Consider the following 13,071-nt stretch of genomic DNA (forward strand, 5'->3'; position numbering starts at 1 on the left):
AAGTTATTGTTATCTCCTAATATGTCAGAATGATACACATTTTAAGAACATACAAAACTTGAATTATGTTTCTATTAACAAGACTTTTCTTATTAAAATTTTAAGTCTATTATAACACAAAATAGTATAAAACTGCTTACCTCCAGGTTTGTAAGACTGAAAAACTTGATCAGGCTTTCTTGTCTCTAACAGAAGATCAAACATATATGTTGACTTGACTCCACCTAGGAGAAGTCCCATTGGGGTATCTTCTTCTCCTTCATATGAGCGTTCTAGATAATCATGGAACTCATCATATTTAACAAGGCGACAACAATCCAAAGGTATTACCTCTTCTAAATCCATCATCTATAAGAAAACAATCCCACCAGCAAGAGAAAAACAAACATATACAGTATTTTAGTGTGACATGTAATAAATCTACCAATAGGTCCTAAAAAACAAGCTATATGTTTTATATCAAAGGTATCAGTTATTAAAACAAATATCTATTATCCTTTAAATCATACAAATTATGCATTAACACACATGTGTGTTTGAGCCATTTGAATACTGGTACTGAGCTTTGGTACCATACTGGTACTGGGCTTTGGTGGCTTACACCTGTGATTCTAACTACTCCAAAGGCTGAGATTTGAGGATTAAGTTTGAAAGCTAGCCTGGGAAGAAAAATTTGAGTCTCTATGTTTCATCTCTAGTTAACTAGCAAAAAGCCAGAAGTGGAGGTGTGGTTCAAATGATAGAGTACCAGCCTTAAGTGGAAAGGCCAAGGGCAGTGCAAAGCTCTGAATTCAAATGTTAGTACCAGCACACACAAAAAATTATCTAGAAAAACCAGGCAATTCTTTAAAAATATGGAATATTTCACAAATTTGCACAGCATCCTTGTTCAGGGACCATGTTAATCTTCCTTCTCATATTAGTATATATGCTGCAGAAACAAGTACCAAAATTAGCATTCTTAATAACCACATAGCTCTTTTTTAATGTAACTTTGGTGTAAGTTGTGCTGGTAAACATCGTCAAACAGTATCAGATAGCTTTATGTCTATTTTCAACTCTGTAATAACATATATATATATATATATAAATCATATACAAAATGATATAACATACATTTTTCTCTAGGTAATGACAATTTAGTTTTAATCAAATTGTGCTAATACTTATGTGAAAAAGAGAAAAACTTGTCAAATTAATTTATCAATGATACTTAACATGATCTAGTAAGAGTGTTTGTCTTAGCTGGGAACCAGTGGCTCACATATATAATCCTAGCTATTAAGGAGCCTGAGATCTGAGGATTGTGGACTTTTTCATTAGCTGCCTTCTTATCATGGGTATTCTCAGAATAAATTATCTCAGTATACTACTGAGCTTTATAGAATCTAAACAATTTAAAAAAAATCGCAAATTGTAATGTATACTTTTTTGTTTTTTCCAAGGGAGTATAAACTCCATGGGCAATAATCATGTCTTCTTTCTTCTATCCCTAATGCTTTATATAGTACGTAGATATCTACCAAATAAATGGAAAAAACACATTTTTTTTTATAATACTAATTCTGGTATCTAAAAAGTTTAACTGGAGCCGGGTCAGTGGCTCACAACTATAATCCTAGCTACTCAGGAGGCTGAGATCTGAGGATCACGGATCAAAGCCAGCCTGGCAGGAAAGTCTATGAGACTCTTATCTCCAATAAACCACTCGAAAACTGGAAGTGGCGCTGTGGCTCAAATGGTAGAATGCTCGCCTTGAGCTGAGGAGTTGAGGGATAGTGCCGAGGCCCAGAGTTCAAGCCCCACGACCAACCAAAAAAAAAAAAAAAAGTTTAACTGATTTTTAGAAAGAGGATATTCTTAAAATTAACTAAGTATGTCCCAAAGGGCAGTAAGAGAGATACGAATAAATAGGACTATTAAATTATTCCAAGTGTTACATTAACTACAATAAAACTTGGGTGATTATTATAAATAAACTGTTAACAGTGAAAGGATAACAGTGCATTTAAACATACCTTATAAGCGATTTCTACTGCTTCCTTTAATGTTTTATCCTTGTGAACCTCCAATTTATTTTCCATCATTACTTGCTTCACGGGATGCAAACAGAATAATTTTATCTAGAAAATGTAAGATAGTACCATTAAATTAGCAGGTCAAGAGTCAAGGCTTAATTCTTCTAGACAGCATTTTTCCCATCAAAATAATGTGATTTTTTTAAAAATACATTTTTATAATATCTTTAAGTATTTGTACAAAGAAATTACCATTCTAGAAAGCAGTATATGAATACAATGTTTCTCTTTTGTACATATCAATAATTGACATGTCTAAGTCCTCATATCCTAAAGAAGATTAAAAATGCCAATAACTTTATACTGTTTTTCAAGTACATACCATAATTTATATAATCAGTCCCCTAATAATACATATTTGGATTGTTTCTAGTATTTCTCTAGTTTGGAAAATATCAAGGTTTTATATTATCTGTGATTATTCCATTAGGTAATTTCTATGAGAGATTATATAAAATAATATGAATTTGCTTAGGACTCATACTTTATCAACTTTTATTCAAAAAGTTTTTTTCCCAAAAAATTCAGTTTTATTATGATATGAGAAGGCTGACTCTATGAAAACCCCACCAGCAATGAGTACTACCAAGTATATGTCCCTGGGTTTTTATATAAAATCTGATGAAAATTTGCCTTTTTATAGCATAATCACACTATCTAATGATTATCATGGCATAATTGCCTGTAGAAATACTCCAATAAAGTAGAAACAAGGCCAGGTAGTAGCTCACGCCTGTAATCCTACTCAGGAGGCTGAGAGATGAGGATCGCGGTTCAAGGCCAGCCAGGCAGGAAAGTCCATGAAATTCTTCTATCCATCCAATAAATCACTAAGAAAACTGAAAGTGGTGCTGTGGCTCAAGTGGTAGAGTGCTAGCCTTGAGATGAAGGGCTGAGGGACAGCATCCAGACCCAGAGATCAAGCCTCACAACCACCACCAATAACAACAACAAAGTAGAAACAAGAACTGCAACTAAGCAAACTTATAACAGTTTTCAAACAAAACTAACATTACAGAATCTAACCTTGCAAGTATTACGCTCAATTTCCCGTTGCCTCTTTTCTTGTTCTTCCAATTCTCTCTCTCTCTGCACCAAATTCTTTATATGTTCTGGATATTCATCCACTTCCAGAAATTCTATGTATAACGAAAATAGAATCAGACAGTGTCACTCAATTTGAGCTCCCTTTATTTTTCAAGTTCTACATGCTTTAATAGAAATGTGTGTCAATTATATTTTTCTCTCAACTTGGAACACAAGCTTCTTCCAGGCCATGGATAAGAAGTATTGATAATGAAACTACAGTTAAGTACTCATATTTTAGAAAGCCATATATTTATCCAAATTGGTTTCTGACTTCAAGAGAGCTCAAGATAAATTAGAATAAAAAGCTCCTATGAACTAAAAAATTAAAGCCATTTTTAAAATTTCAAGTTGTGCCATCAATAATGAACTTTACTGTGACCTTAGGCAAGTTTACTTTTTGAGACTTAAGTTTCTTGAGCAAATTAACAGTTAACACAGTTATTGTCTGGAATACAATAAAAATTAATAAATGTTACCGATGCTGCTGCCACTATTACAAATGTCATACTACTTATTTGTTACCATTCTCAGATAGTGTTAATTCCCCCCCTTTTTTTTTCTCTAAAAGTAATTCTTTAGTTGCCTATTCTAATGAAAGAAGGGACAACTTAGCTGGATGCCACAGGCTCATACCTGTAAATCCTAGCTATTCAAAAGGCTGAGATCTGAGGATCACAGTGGGAAGCCAGTCCAGGCAGGAAAGTATGAGACTACCTCCAATTAAATCACAGAAAAAACCAGAAGTGGCATTGTGGTTCAAGTGAGTAAAAGGAGCTCAGGGACAGTGCCCAAGCCCAGAGTTCAAGCCTCAGGACTGGTAAAAATAAAAAATAATAATAATAAAAAAAATTTAAAAACCTGACAACTTTTATCTGTTATATTCTTCCCATATATAGACTAATTAGCATAAAAGGTGATTAACATTTCTGAGTCTGCTTTTAAACAAAAAGTTATGGGAAACTTTTTTTTTTGTCGGTTGTGGGCCTGAACTTTTTAAAATAAGATTTGGCTTTTGGTCTGGGAAGGTGGCTCAGTGGTATTGTGCTTGCCTCGCATGCATGAGGCCCTGTCAGTTCCTCAGTACCACATAAACAGAAAAAGCCACAAGTGGCGCTGTGGCTCAAAGTGGTAGCCTTGAGCTGAGGAGCTGAGGGACAGCACCCAGGCCCAGAGATCAAGCCGCATGACTGACAAAAAAAAAAAATCTGGCTTTAATCTATAAAAATTGTTACCAAGATCTACACAAGAAAGTTTTCTTTTTTCTTTTTTTGTCTATTGTGGGGTTTGAACTTTGGGCCTGAGTGCTATCCCTCAGCTCTTCAGCTCAAGGCTATCACTCTACCATTTGAGCCACAGTGCTACTTGCGAAAGTTTTCTTTAATGATTATAAATTCACAGGTAAAAAGGTAATATGAGATTACAATACTGTTTACCAAAACTAATGATTATCTGGCATTAAAAAAAGAGAATAATCAGACTCCAATGAATCTTATCTGTTTCTAGAAATGAGTTCTAATTAAAAAAGATTCCCTATCATATCAGAGTGCCCTCTGGTGCTTCATCATAACAGTAGAACTGGGTAAGTAAATAAAGGAGAGAATGAATTACTGAACTACTGAAAGGTTGGCTGGATAGAGAGTACATTGATTACAATTCTGGTTCTGCCCCTAAATAGCTATGATCAGGGACAAGTTACTCTTTATTTATATTTAATGGTTATTTTTCCTTTTATTAATTTTATGTGGTACCAAGGAATCAAACCTAGGACCTTATGCATGCTAGACAAGCACTTTACCACTAAGCAACATTCCCTGCCCACGTTACTCTTTATGATTCATTAGTTCTGTTCTTATATCTGTTCTGAAATGCTTTGTTATAATTTTTAATTTTATTTTTTTCAGAAAAGTCTGTAATCACTAAACAGTTATCCCATGACAAATAGTAGTGACATATTTTGGTTAAAAGACAACATATTTGGTTAAAAGCCTTGCATTAACTGACTCTCTGTGTTCACAAGAATGTGAATAAAAACATTATAATGGTTAGAATATAATTGCCAAGAGAATGATAGTTTTTATGCAAAATAAATGTACTGAAATGAATGATAAAAATGAATTTTTCAATTACAAAAATGAGCTATAAGCAAACATATCGCATACATATCTGCATGTGCATAAACATACATGTCCTAACCTATCTGTAATAGTACATAATCAGTTAGCAAGAAAAAAACTATAATTACAAAAAATTAATAATGACAAAAACATTAAAAGGACAAATAGGTATGTTTTATAATCAAGATTATTTCTGGAATTCTTAACAAAATTAAAATTTAATGAAGGATGTATAGTAGATCTGTAAAAACTCATTTGGTTTTGAATCAAATAAGAAACTTAGCTAGGCGATGGTGGCTCATGCCTGTAATCCTAGTTACTCAGGAGGTTGAGCCCTGAGGATCATGGTTCAAAGCCAGCCTGGGCAGGAAAGTCTGTGAGATTTTTTTTTTGGGAGGGGGGGGGGGTCCAGTCCTGGGGCCTGAACTCTGGGCCTGGGCACTGTCCCTCAGCTCTTCAGCTCAAGTCTAGTGCTCTACCACTTGAGCCACAGTGCCACTTCTGGCTTTTTTCTTTTTGCTTATGTGGTGCTGAGGAATCGAACCCAGGGCCTCAGGCATGCAAGGCAAGGGCTCTACGTTCTACCACTGAGCCACCTTCCCAGCCCCCCTGAGACTCTTATCTCTAATTAACCACCAGAAAACTGGAAGTAGCGCTGTGGCTCAAGTGGTAAAGCGCTCACCTCGCTAAAGAGCTCAGGGACAGCACTCAGGCCCAGTTCAAGCCCCACAACCAACAAAAACAAAAAAAAAACCACTTTAGTTCTTAAAATGTTTCAATAGTGTGCAGGCTATCTAGAGTACCATATATTGGGCTCAACAAATTCAGATAGCATCTCTGAAAGCTTCAAACTGAAAAAAAGTAATCACTAGATCTGAGATTTCCAAAATACCAGATACAATATAAAAATATCTAAAATATTATTTCATTGTTTATTTACAACTCTATCCAATACTACTATTATTTCTATTTTGCAGATTTAGAAAGACTTAGAAAGGTTAAATAACTTGCTACAGGACAGGACATGTAGCTGGTAAGTTACAATTGTTACACAGGAATGGATTAAATGAGCAACTTTTTCAGCCCTTTTTTTTTGAAACAATATTATTTCCTAAGTCTTTAAAATATTAATTCTTCCAGGCATAAAAAAGTATTAATTGTTCTATCACTTAAAAGTGATTATCTAGACTTATAAGAAATTAATTTATAATACAGCTTAATCACATAACGGTAGGTTAACATACTTGCATTTCGTGTTGGATCCTTCAGTCTGTATATCAGCATATACGCATTCGTAGAGCTAGTAGAAATATAAAAGTAGATTGTAAAGGTTTCATTTCCAAGCATGAAATATTTCATTAAAATTGTAGGATTTTTTTCTTTAAATCAGAAAGTTCTGCTATGGTTCACTGACACACTGAAATTTACAACATACCAGTAAGAAAGTAAATGCAAATTCATTAAAATATTTCATATCTATCCTCGGTAAAAGCAAAATTTCCTTTACAGCTGTGTACCACAATGCAAACAATGGTTAAATCAGACAGTTTGACCCTTTCTAGAAAAGGCCAGAGAAAAAGAATTTGGCTCTATAAGCTAGATGGTTTGTATTGCTCAATTATGTTGTTATAATGTTGTTGATATACATTTGTACACATATATGAGAATCTTTCTGGCTCTATAAGCTAGATGGTATTGCTTAATTATGTTCTTATAATGTTGCTGATATAGATTTGTACAGACACGTGTGTATATACACACATACATATGTATGTGTATACATGTACATGTATGTGTGTTGTATATATGTAAATAAATATGCCAGTTTTCCAGTAAAACTTTTATTTCTAAAATCTGAAGATGAACTATATTGGGATGTGGTTTGCAAACCTCTGGAGTAAATGTTGAAGATTTAAAAAAAAAAGAAAAGAAAAAGGGAATAAGAACAAGAAGCCAAGCTTGGGTGGCTCATACCTATAATCCTAATATACTCAGGAGGATAACAATTGAGGACTGAGTTTGAAAGCCAGCTGGGAAAGTTATCTCCAACTGACCAACAAAAAGCTGAAAATGGCAGAGTGCCATCCTTGAGCAAAAAAATTAAGCAGGAGTGTGAGGCCTTCTTTGAGCTCAAACCTCATTACGAGTATAAAAAAACAAAACAAAACAAAAACTCTAAATATAAAGAAGCCATAATTAATTCTAACTTAGGAACACTAGAAATCAGTGAATTACTTACCTTGCAAAAGCACTGGAATAATATCCTCTGCTTCCTGATGATCCACCATGTGTTTTCTTAATGTCCTCTTGTGTTATCTAAAAAGTCGTTATGTACCATTATGTTAATATGTAATCAGTTTTTTTCATCTCAAGAGTTAAATTCTACATAACAGATACCAATTCACAAAATTTATATAATCTCTGGATGCTTATTGGCCAGTCAGTTTTACTGTGGCTAATCAAACATGAAGCCTGGAGGAGCATCAATTAATCTGCCTTGGAAACATCCAGTAAGCTAAAAACATCATCAACAACAACAACAACAAACAGAACAAAGAACTACAATAAGTAAAAGCAGGAAATTTACTGAACATCAAAGGGTGATTTGATATCAGACTTGGAAAGCATCAGGACAGATTTTCCCATTTTAAATAAACCCTATTAACTGTTTTTACTCCTATTTTTCAGAGCAATAATCTTAAAAGACATTCTCTTACCCTGCTGACATGTTGATCATTGAAGCTATACCACTGTTCGTCATTAAATGACTTTATGCAGGCATAATAATGACCACCAGCAGCACTCCCCGAATGAACCATAACAGAGAAGAGCTCATAGATCAAGGAGTTCTAACAGGAAAAAGAAAAAGGCATTCAAGAAAAAGTCATTCAAAAGAGAGGAAAACCACAAATCTTTATTTGAATATTAAGACATAGAGGAATAACATGATAGCTGTCATCTATTTATTACAGGCCAACTTTTCCCTTAGATCTAAAATGTAAAGTTACAAAAATCCCCAATTTTATTATAAATTTCATTGTGTACATTTCTTCATACAGGTTATTTTATATGCACAGTGAAGGTTAAAAAATAACTTTTTAAGACTTAACTAGGATTCTATTTTCATTACAAAACAGCAAAGGGAAATGAATGTTTAAAACTCCTAATCATCATTGTAAATAATTTTATACAAACTAGATAATCTCAAAGAATTTCTACAAACATACAGACTACACATACATGCAAACATGCAGCATACACAGACTGATTCATGAACAAATTTAACAATATGAACAGATCAATAACTAAGTAAGGAGGAAGTGGCGCTGTGGCTCAAGCGGTAGAGCACTGGCCTTGAGCTGAAGAATGCAGGGACAGTGCCCAAGCCCAGAGTTCAAGCCCCACAACCAACCAAAAACAACAACAACAAAAAACCCACGATCACTAAGTAAGGAGACTGAATAATCAAAACCCATTCAACCAAGAAATTCTCAAGACCAAATAGCTTTGTTAGAGAATGTTAGCAAACATTTAAGAGTTAATTCCAATCCTCAAACTCTTCTGAAACACTGACAAAAAAAAGAGTACTTCCAAAATAATTATATGGGGCCAACTGCTTTTATATCAAAATAAAAAACCACATGAGAAAAAAACTGGTGACCAATTATCTCTGATAAATACTGATGTAAAAATTCTTAACATGGGGCAGGGAAGGTGGTTCAGTGGTAGAGTGCTTGCCTTGCATGCACGAGGCCCTGGGTTCGATTCCTCAGCACCACATAAGCAGAAAAAGCTGGAAGGGGCACTGTGGCTCAAGTAAGTGGTAGGGCGCTAGCCTTGAGCTGAAGAGCTGAGGGACGGTGCCCAGGCCCAGAGGTCAGGCCCCAACCCCCCCTCAACCCCCCTCCCCAAAAAATCTTAACGTACTAGGAAACTGAATTCAACAATGGAGTAAAAGGATTATATTATGACCAAGTGGGATTTATTCCTAAGAGGATTCAATACACAAAATTTAATCAACAGAATATACCACATTAATAAAATGAAAGATAAAGCCCACATGATCATCTCAAATCATAGGGGAAAAGCATCTGACAAAATGCAACACTTTTCACATAAAAGCCCTACAGACCAGGAACAGAAGGAAACTAATGCTGGGTGCTGGAGGCTCACACCTGTAATCCTAGTTACCCAATAGGCTGAGATGTAAGGATCATGGTTCAAAGCTAGCCCTGACAGGAAAGTCTGTGAGATTCATCTCTAAGTCAGCACCAGAAAACCGGAAGTGGTGCTGTGGCTCAAGTGGTAGAGCACTCGCCTTTAGCTGAAGAGCTCAGGGGCAGTGCCCAGGCCTAGAGTTCAAGCCCCATGGCCAAAAAAATAAATTAAGTTAAAAAAGAAAAAAAAGAAGGAAACTACCTTTCTTTATACACAAGTCAACAGTTGACATCATACATAACAGAAAAATTGAAAGCTAAAAGATCAGAAAGAAGGCAAAATTGTCATCTTTCCCTTCTACATAGAACTAGAAACTACAGTTAAAACAATCAGACAAGAAGAAATAAAAGGCATTCAAAGAAAAGAATAAGTAAAATAATCTCTGCTGACAGACGACATAATCTTGTATATAAAAAGACTCCACAAAAATGCTATTAAGTAAATGAATTTGGTCTAGAATCCAAATTTTACTGGTGATTTATAGAAAATATGTAAGAAATAATACCAATTTTTCAAAATCTCCTCCAAAAAGAGAAGATGGAACATTCCTTAATTCATTCTATGAGCCCATTACCCAAAGCCAAAGCCATGAGAATGGAAACCTACGGACTCATAAACACAATTAACAAAAATCTAAAAAAACCCAGCAAATCAAATTCAACAATGTATAAAAATTATGTAACATAACAAAGTAGGAGTTATTCCAGACTTGCAAAAGCCTGTTCAGTATTAGGTAATCTATGCAATTCAAGCTAACGAAGAAAAATTACAGTCATAACAATGGAAAAATTAGTCATAACAGCTGATGAAGAAAAGGCACTTCACAAATCCTAATAGCCAATCTGATTTTTTGTTTTGTGCTTGTCCTGGGGCTTCAGACCTTGAGTAGACTGCACCCCTGAGCTGTATCCTTGTATCAAGGCTGGTACTCTACCACTTGAGTCACAGCTCTACTTCTGGCTTTTTGGTGGTTAATTGGAGATAACAGTTTCATGGACTTTCCTGCCTGGACTAACTATGAACCAAGATACTCAAATCTCAGCCTCAGGCTGAGGCTGAGATTTGAGTATCTTGGTTCATAGTTAGGATTAGAGGTGTCAGGATTAGAGGTGTGAGTCACCAGTACCTAATAATGTTTTCTATGTATTGGAAAAAATCTAAAGAAGGGATAAACCGCCTCAAAATGACAAAGAATATCCACAAAAAATCTTGACCTAACGAAGTTGTAAATTATAAGAAGAAAACACTTCAATGTTTCTATATGAAAACTCAGAGAAGACTCAGGAAACTTGTTGCAACATTGAAGACAGAAGTCTAGAATTTTGGTTTCCTGAAGGCTAGGCACCTTTTGTGCAAGACTGTCCCAATTATAACACAGTTGTCGTTCAATCTCCCATAAATTGATGGTTCCACCTATAGGGACTTTTTCCTAAAGTTTAATTATAACACATTCGCATACTCATGTGCAAGGAAAAAGTTATCTTTAAGAAGTCATCTTTTTCAAAAAGATTTCCTTTAAAGAAAACTTTATCAGTACAACAACTATAGAATTAATTTCAAAGAAGCTAAGAAATTACTCTCTTTTAATTAAAAAATGACAAGGGTTTAGGGGCTTAGTTCACTAGTACATTTGCTGATTAGCATAAATAAGGCCTTGGATTCAAATTCCAGCACCAAAACCAAAAATCATAAACTATAAAAGTTACCTTTTCAAGTCCAGGTTTAGAAATCTTTTCTGTTCCACTATTGCTCTCAAGGCAGATTCCTTCATCTACACCATCATCATTGGAGAAATCATTGCTCATCTGATCACTATGACAACTACCTTCATTTTCAGCTCCACTATCAGTGCAACTTTCAGTCTGAGGAGATTTCTTAATAATAAAACATCATTATTTAAAAATTATAAGCAAAACAAAGGAAAATATATTAACCACAACTTTTTACCTACATCCTCTAACATTTTCATATAACTCGACATGTTCTTATTATTTACTTCACTTTAAGTAAATTTATTTTCTTCAAGTCAGACCTTAAGCAAAATAGTTTATTATTACACAGTAGTAAAGGGTTTCCTCTGGTCCTAAACTATAATAGAACATTATCTCTTTTCTAGGACAAGAAAGTCCAAGTTTCCATCACAACATTAGGTGTTAGAAAAACAAGATATATCCATTCTGAGTAATTTTTTACTATAGTGTACAGGAGGCAAAAATATGATGTTTCTATCCTTCATGACGTTAAAGTCACATTCACACAAATATGAAGAATTCTACATCTTTGAAATCCTTCTTTCCTGAAAGATGTAACACATGTTTTATTAGGTTAAGAACTGTCAAAGATACAAGCTCTTGATGTGTATAAGGCATTGTTAATAGGTTTTAGTAAGTTCTTGCATTAACCAAATAATATATACTAAGCATTTTTTGTCAAGAATTTTGTTTTAGGTTCTACATCACGTAGTTATCTTTCAACCCTCAAAAAATTCTGGCTCATTAAAAAACAAAAACAAAAACACCTTAATGTGAATACCAACTCCTGACTTCTATATCCAAAGGAATCACGTTGAAATTCTTCTAACCAACTCAAACTACCTTTTCTCCTGAGGAGGCCTAGGACTTCTTTAAGAAACCTGCAAAGCTTTGCCTCCAGGCATTCTTCTCAGGGAAAACTTTCCTTTATAACAAATACATGAGACATATACAGAAGATTGAATACTCAATTATTTTGGAGTAGAAATTCTACAAAGCTTTTTATTTCCTTTAAAAGTTTGTTATAGGGCTGGGAAGGTGGCTCAGTGGTAGAGTGCTTGCCTTGCATGCATGAGGCCCTGGGTTTGATTCCTCAGCATCACATAAGCAAAAAGCCAGAAGTGGCGCTGTGGCTCAAGTGGTAGAGCGCTAGCCTTGACCTGAAGAGCTGAGGGACAGCACCCAGGCCCAGAGTTCAGGCCCCACGACTGGACCCCAAAAAAAAAAAAATGAAAAAAAATAAAAGTTTGTTATACTTTGGATAGATTTCCTAACAAGAAATTTTAAACGAAATCTTTGTTCATGTCTGGCTAGTTAAACAGTGAACATCTACTTTGTCATCTTCTTACAACCACCATAGACAATTATTATCCTTATATCACAGACTAGGAAAATAAGGCTCAGAAAAATTATCCAGGATGAGAAAAACAAGGATTTGAACCTACTTCTATATAGATTAAAAAATATGTGCTCTTTTTGACAGCTGCTTGGTGCTTATCAATATTAACTAAAATCTGATAGATTCAGAATTATTTTTGAGCTTCTGAGAAAAGATATTTTAATAACTTATAATGAATTCCAATCAGAAAAGAATGCTTTATGGTACTTTTGAGAACATCAATAACTTTTTACTCTGTAACAACTATCATTAGTGGTTTTAAATAAAATCAGGAGAGCTTCCAAAACAAGAGTAGTAGGACTGAGAGTGGCTCAGTGGTAGAGTGCTTGCTTGCCTTGCATGTATGAGGCCCTGGGTTCGATTCCTCAGCACCACATAAGCAAAAAGAAAAAAGCCGGAAGTGGCACTGTGGCTCAAGTGGT

At 34.7% G+C, this 13,071-nt stretch overlaps 1 protein-coding gene across 2 annotated transcripts in view; it reads right to left on the reverse strand.

Annotated features, from left to right (window-relative positions):
- Usp47 (ubiquitin specific peptidase 47) overlaps positions 1–13,071 on the reverse strand; it is a 96,038-nt gene that overhangs the window by 23,237 nt on the left and 59,730 nt on the right. For both annotated transcript variants that reach the window (XM_013028775.1, XM_013028774.1), the window contains 7 exons: positions 11,206–11,373; positions 7,999–8,130; positions 7,521–7,597; positions 6,526–6,581; positions 3,105–3,217; positions 2,019–2,123; positions 141–348 (listed from right to left, as the gene is read on the reverse strand). In XM_013028775.1, coding sequence (XP_012884229.1) covers positions 141–348; positions 2,019–2,123; positions 3,105–3,217; positions 6,526–6,581; positions 7,521–7,597; positions 7,999–8,130; positions 11,206–11,373 — 859 coding nt within the window. The remainder of the gene's footprint in view (positions 1–140; positions 349–2,018; positions 2,124–3,104; positions 3,218–6,525; positions 6,582–7,520; positions 7,598–7,998; positions 8,131–11,205; positions 11,374–13,071) is intronic.

The sequence above is a fragment of the Dipodomys ordii genome, unplaced genomic scaffold, assembly GCF_000151885.1.
Source record: "Dipodomys ordii isolate 6190 unplaced genomic scaffold, Dord_2.0 Scaffold113, whole genome shotgun sequence".
Taxonomy (NCBI): Eukaryota; Metazoa; Chordata; class Mammalia; order Rodentia; family Heteromyidae; genus Dipodomys; species Dipodomys ordii.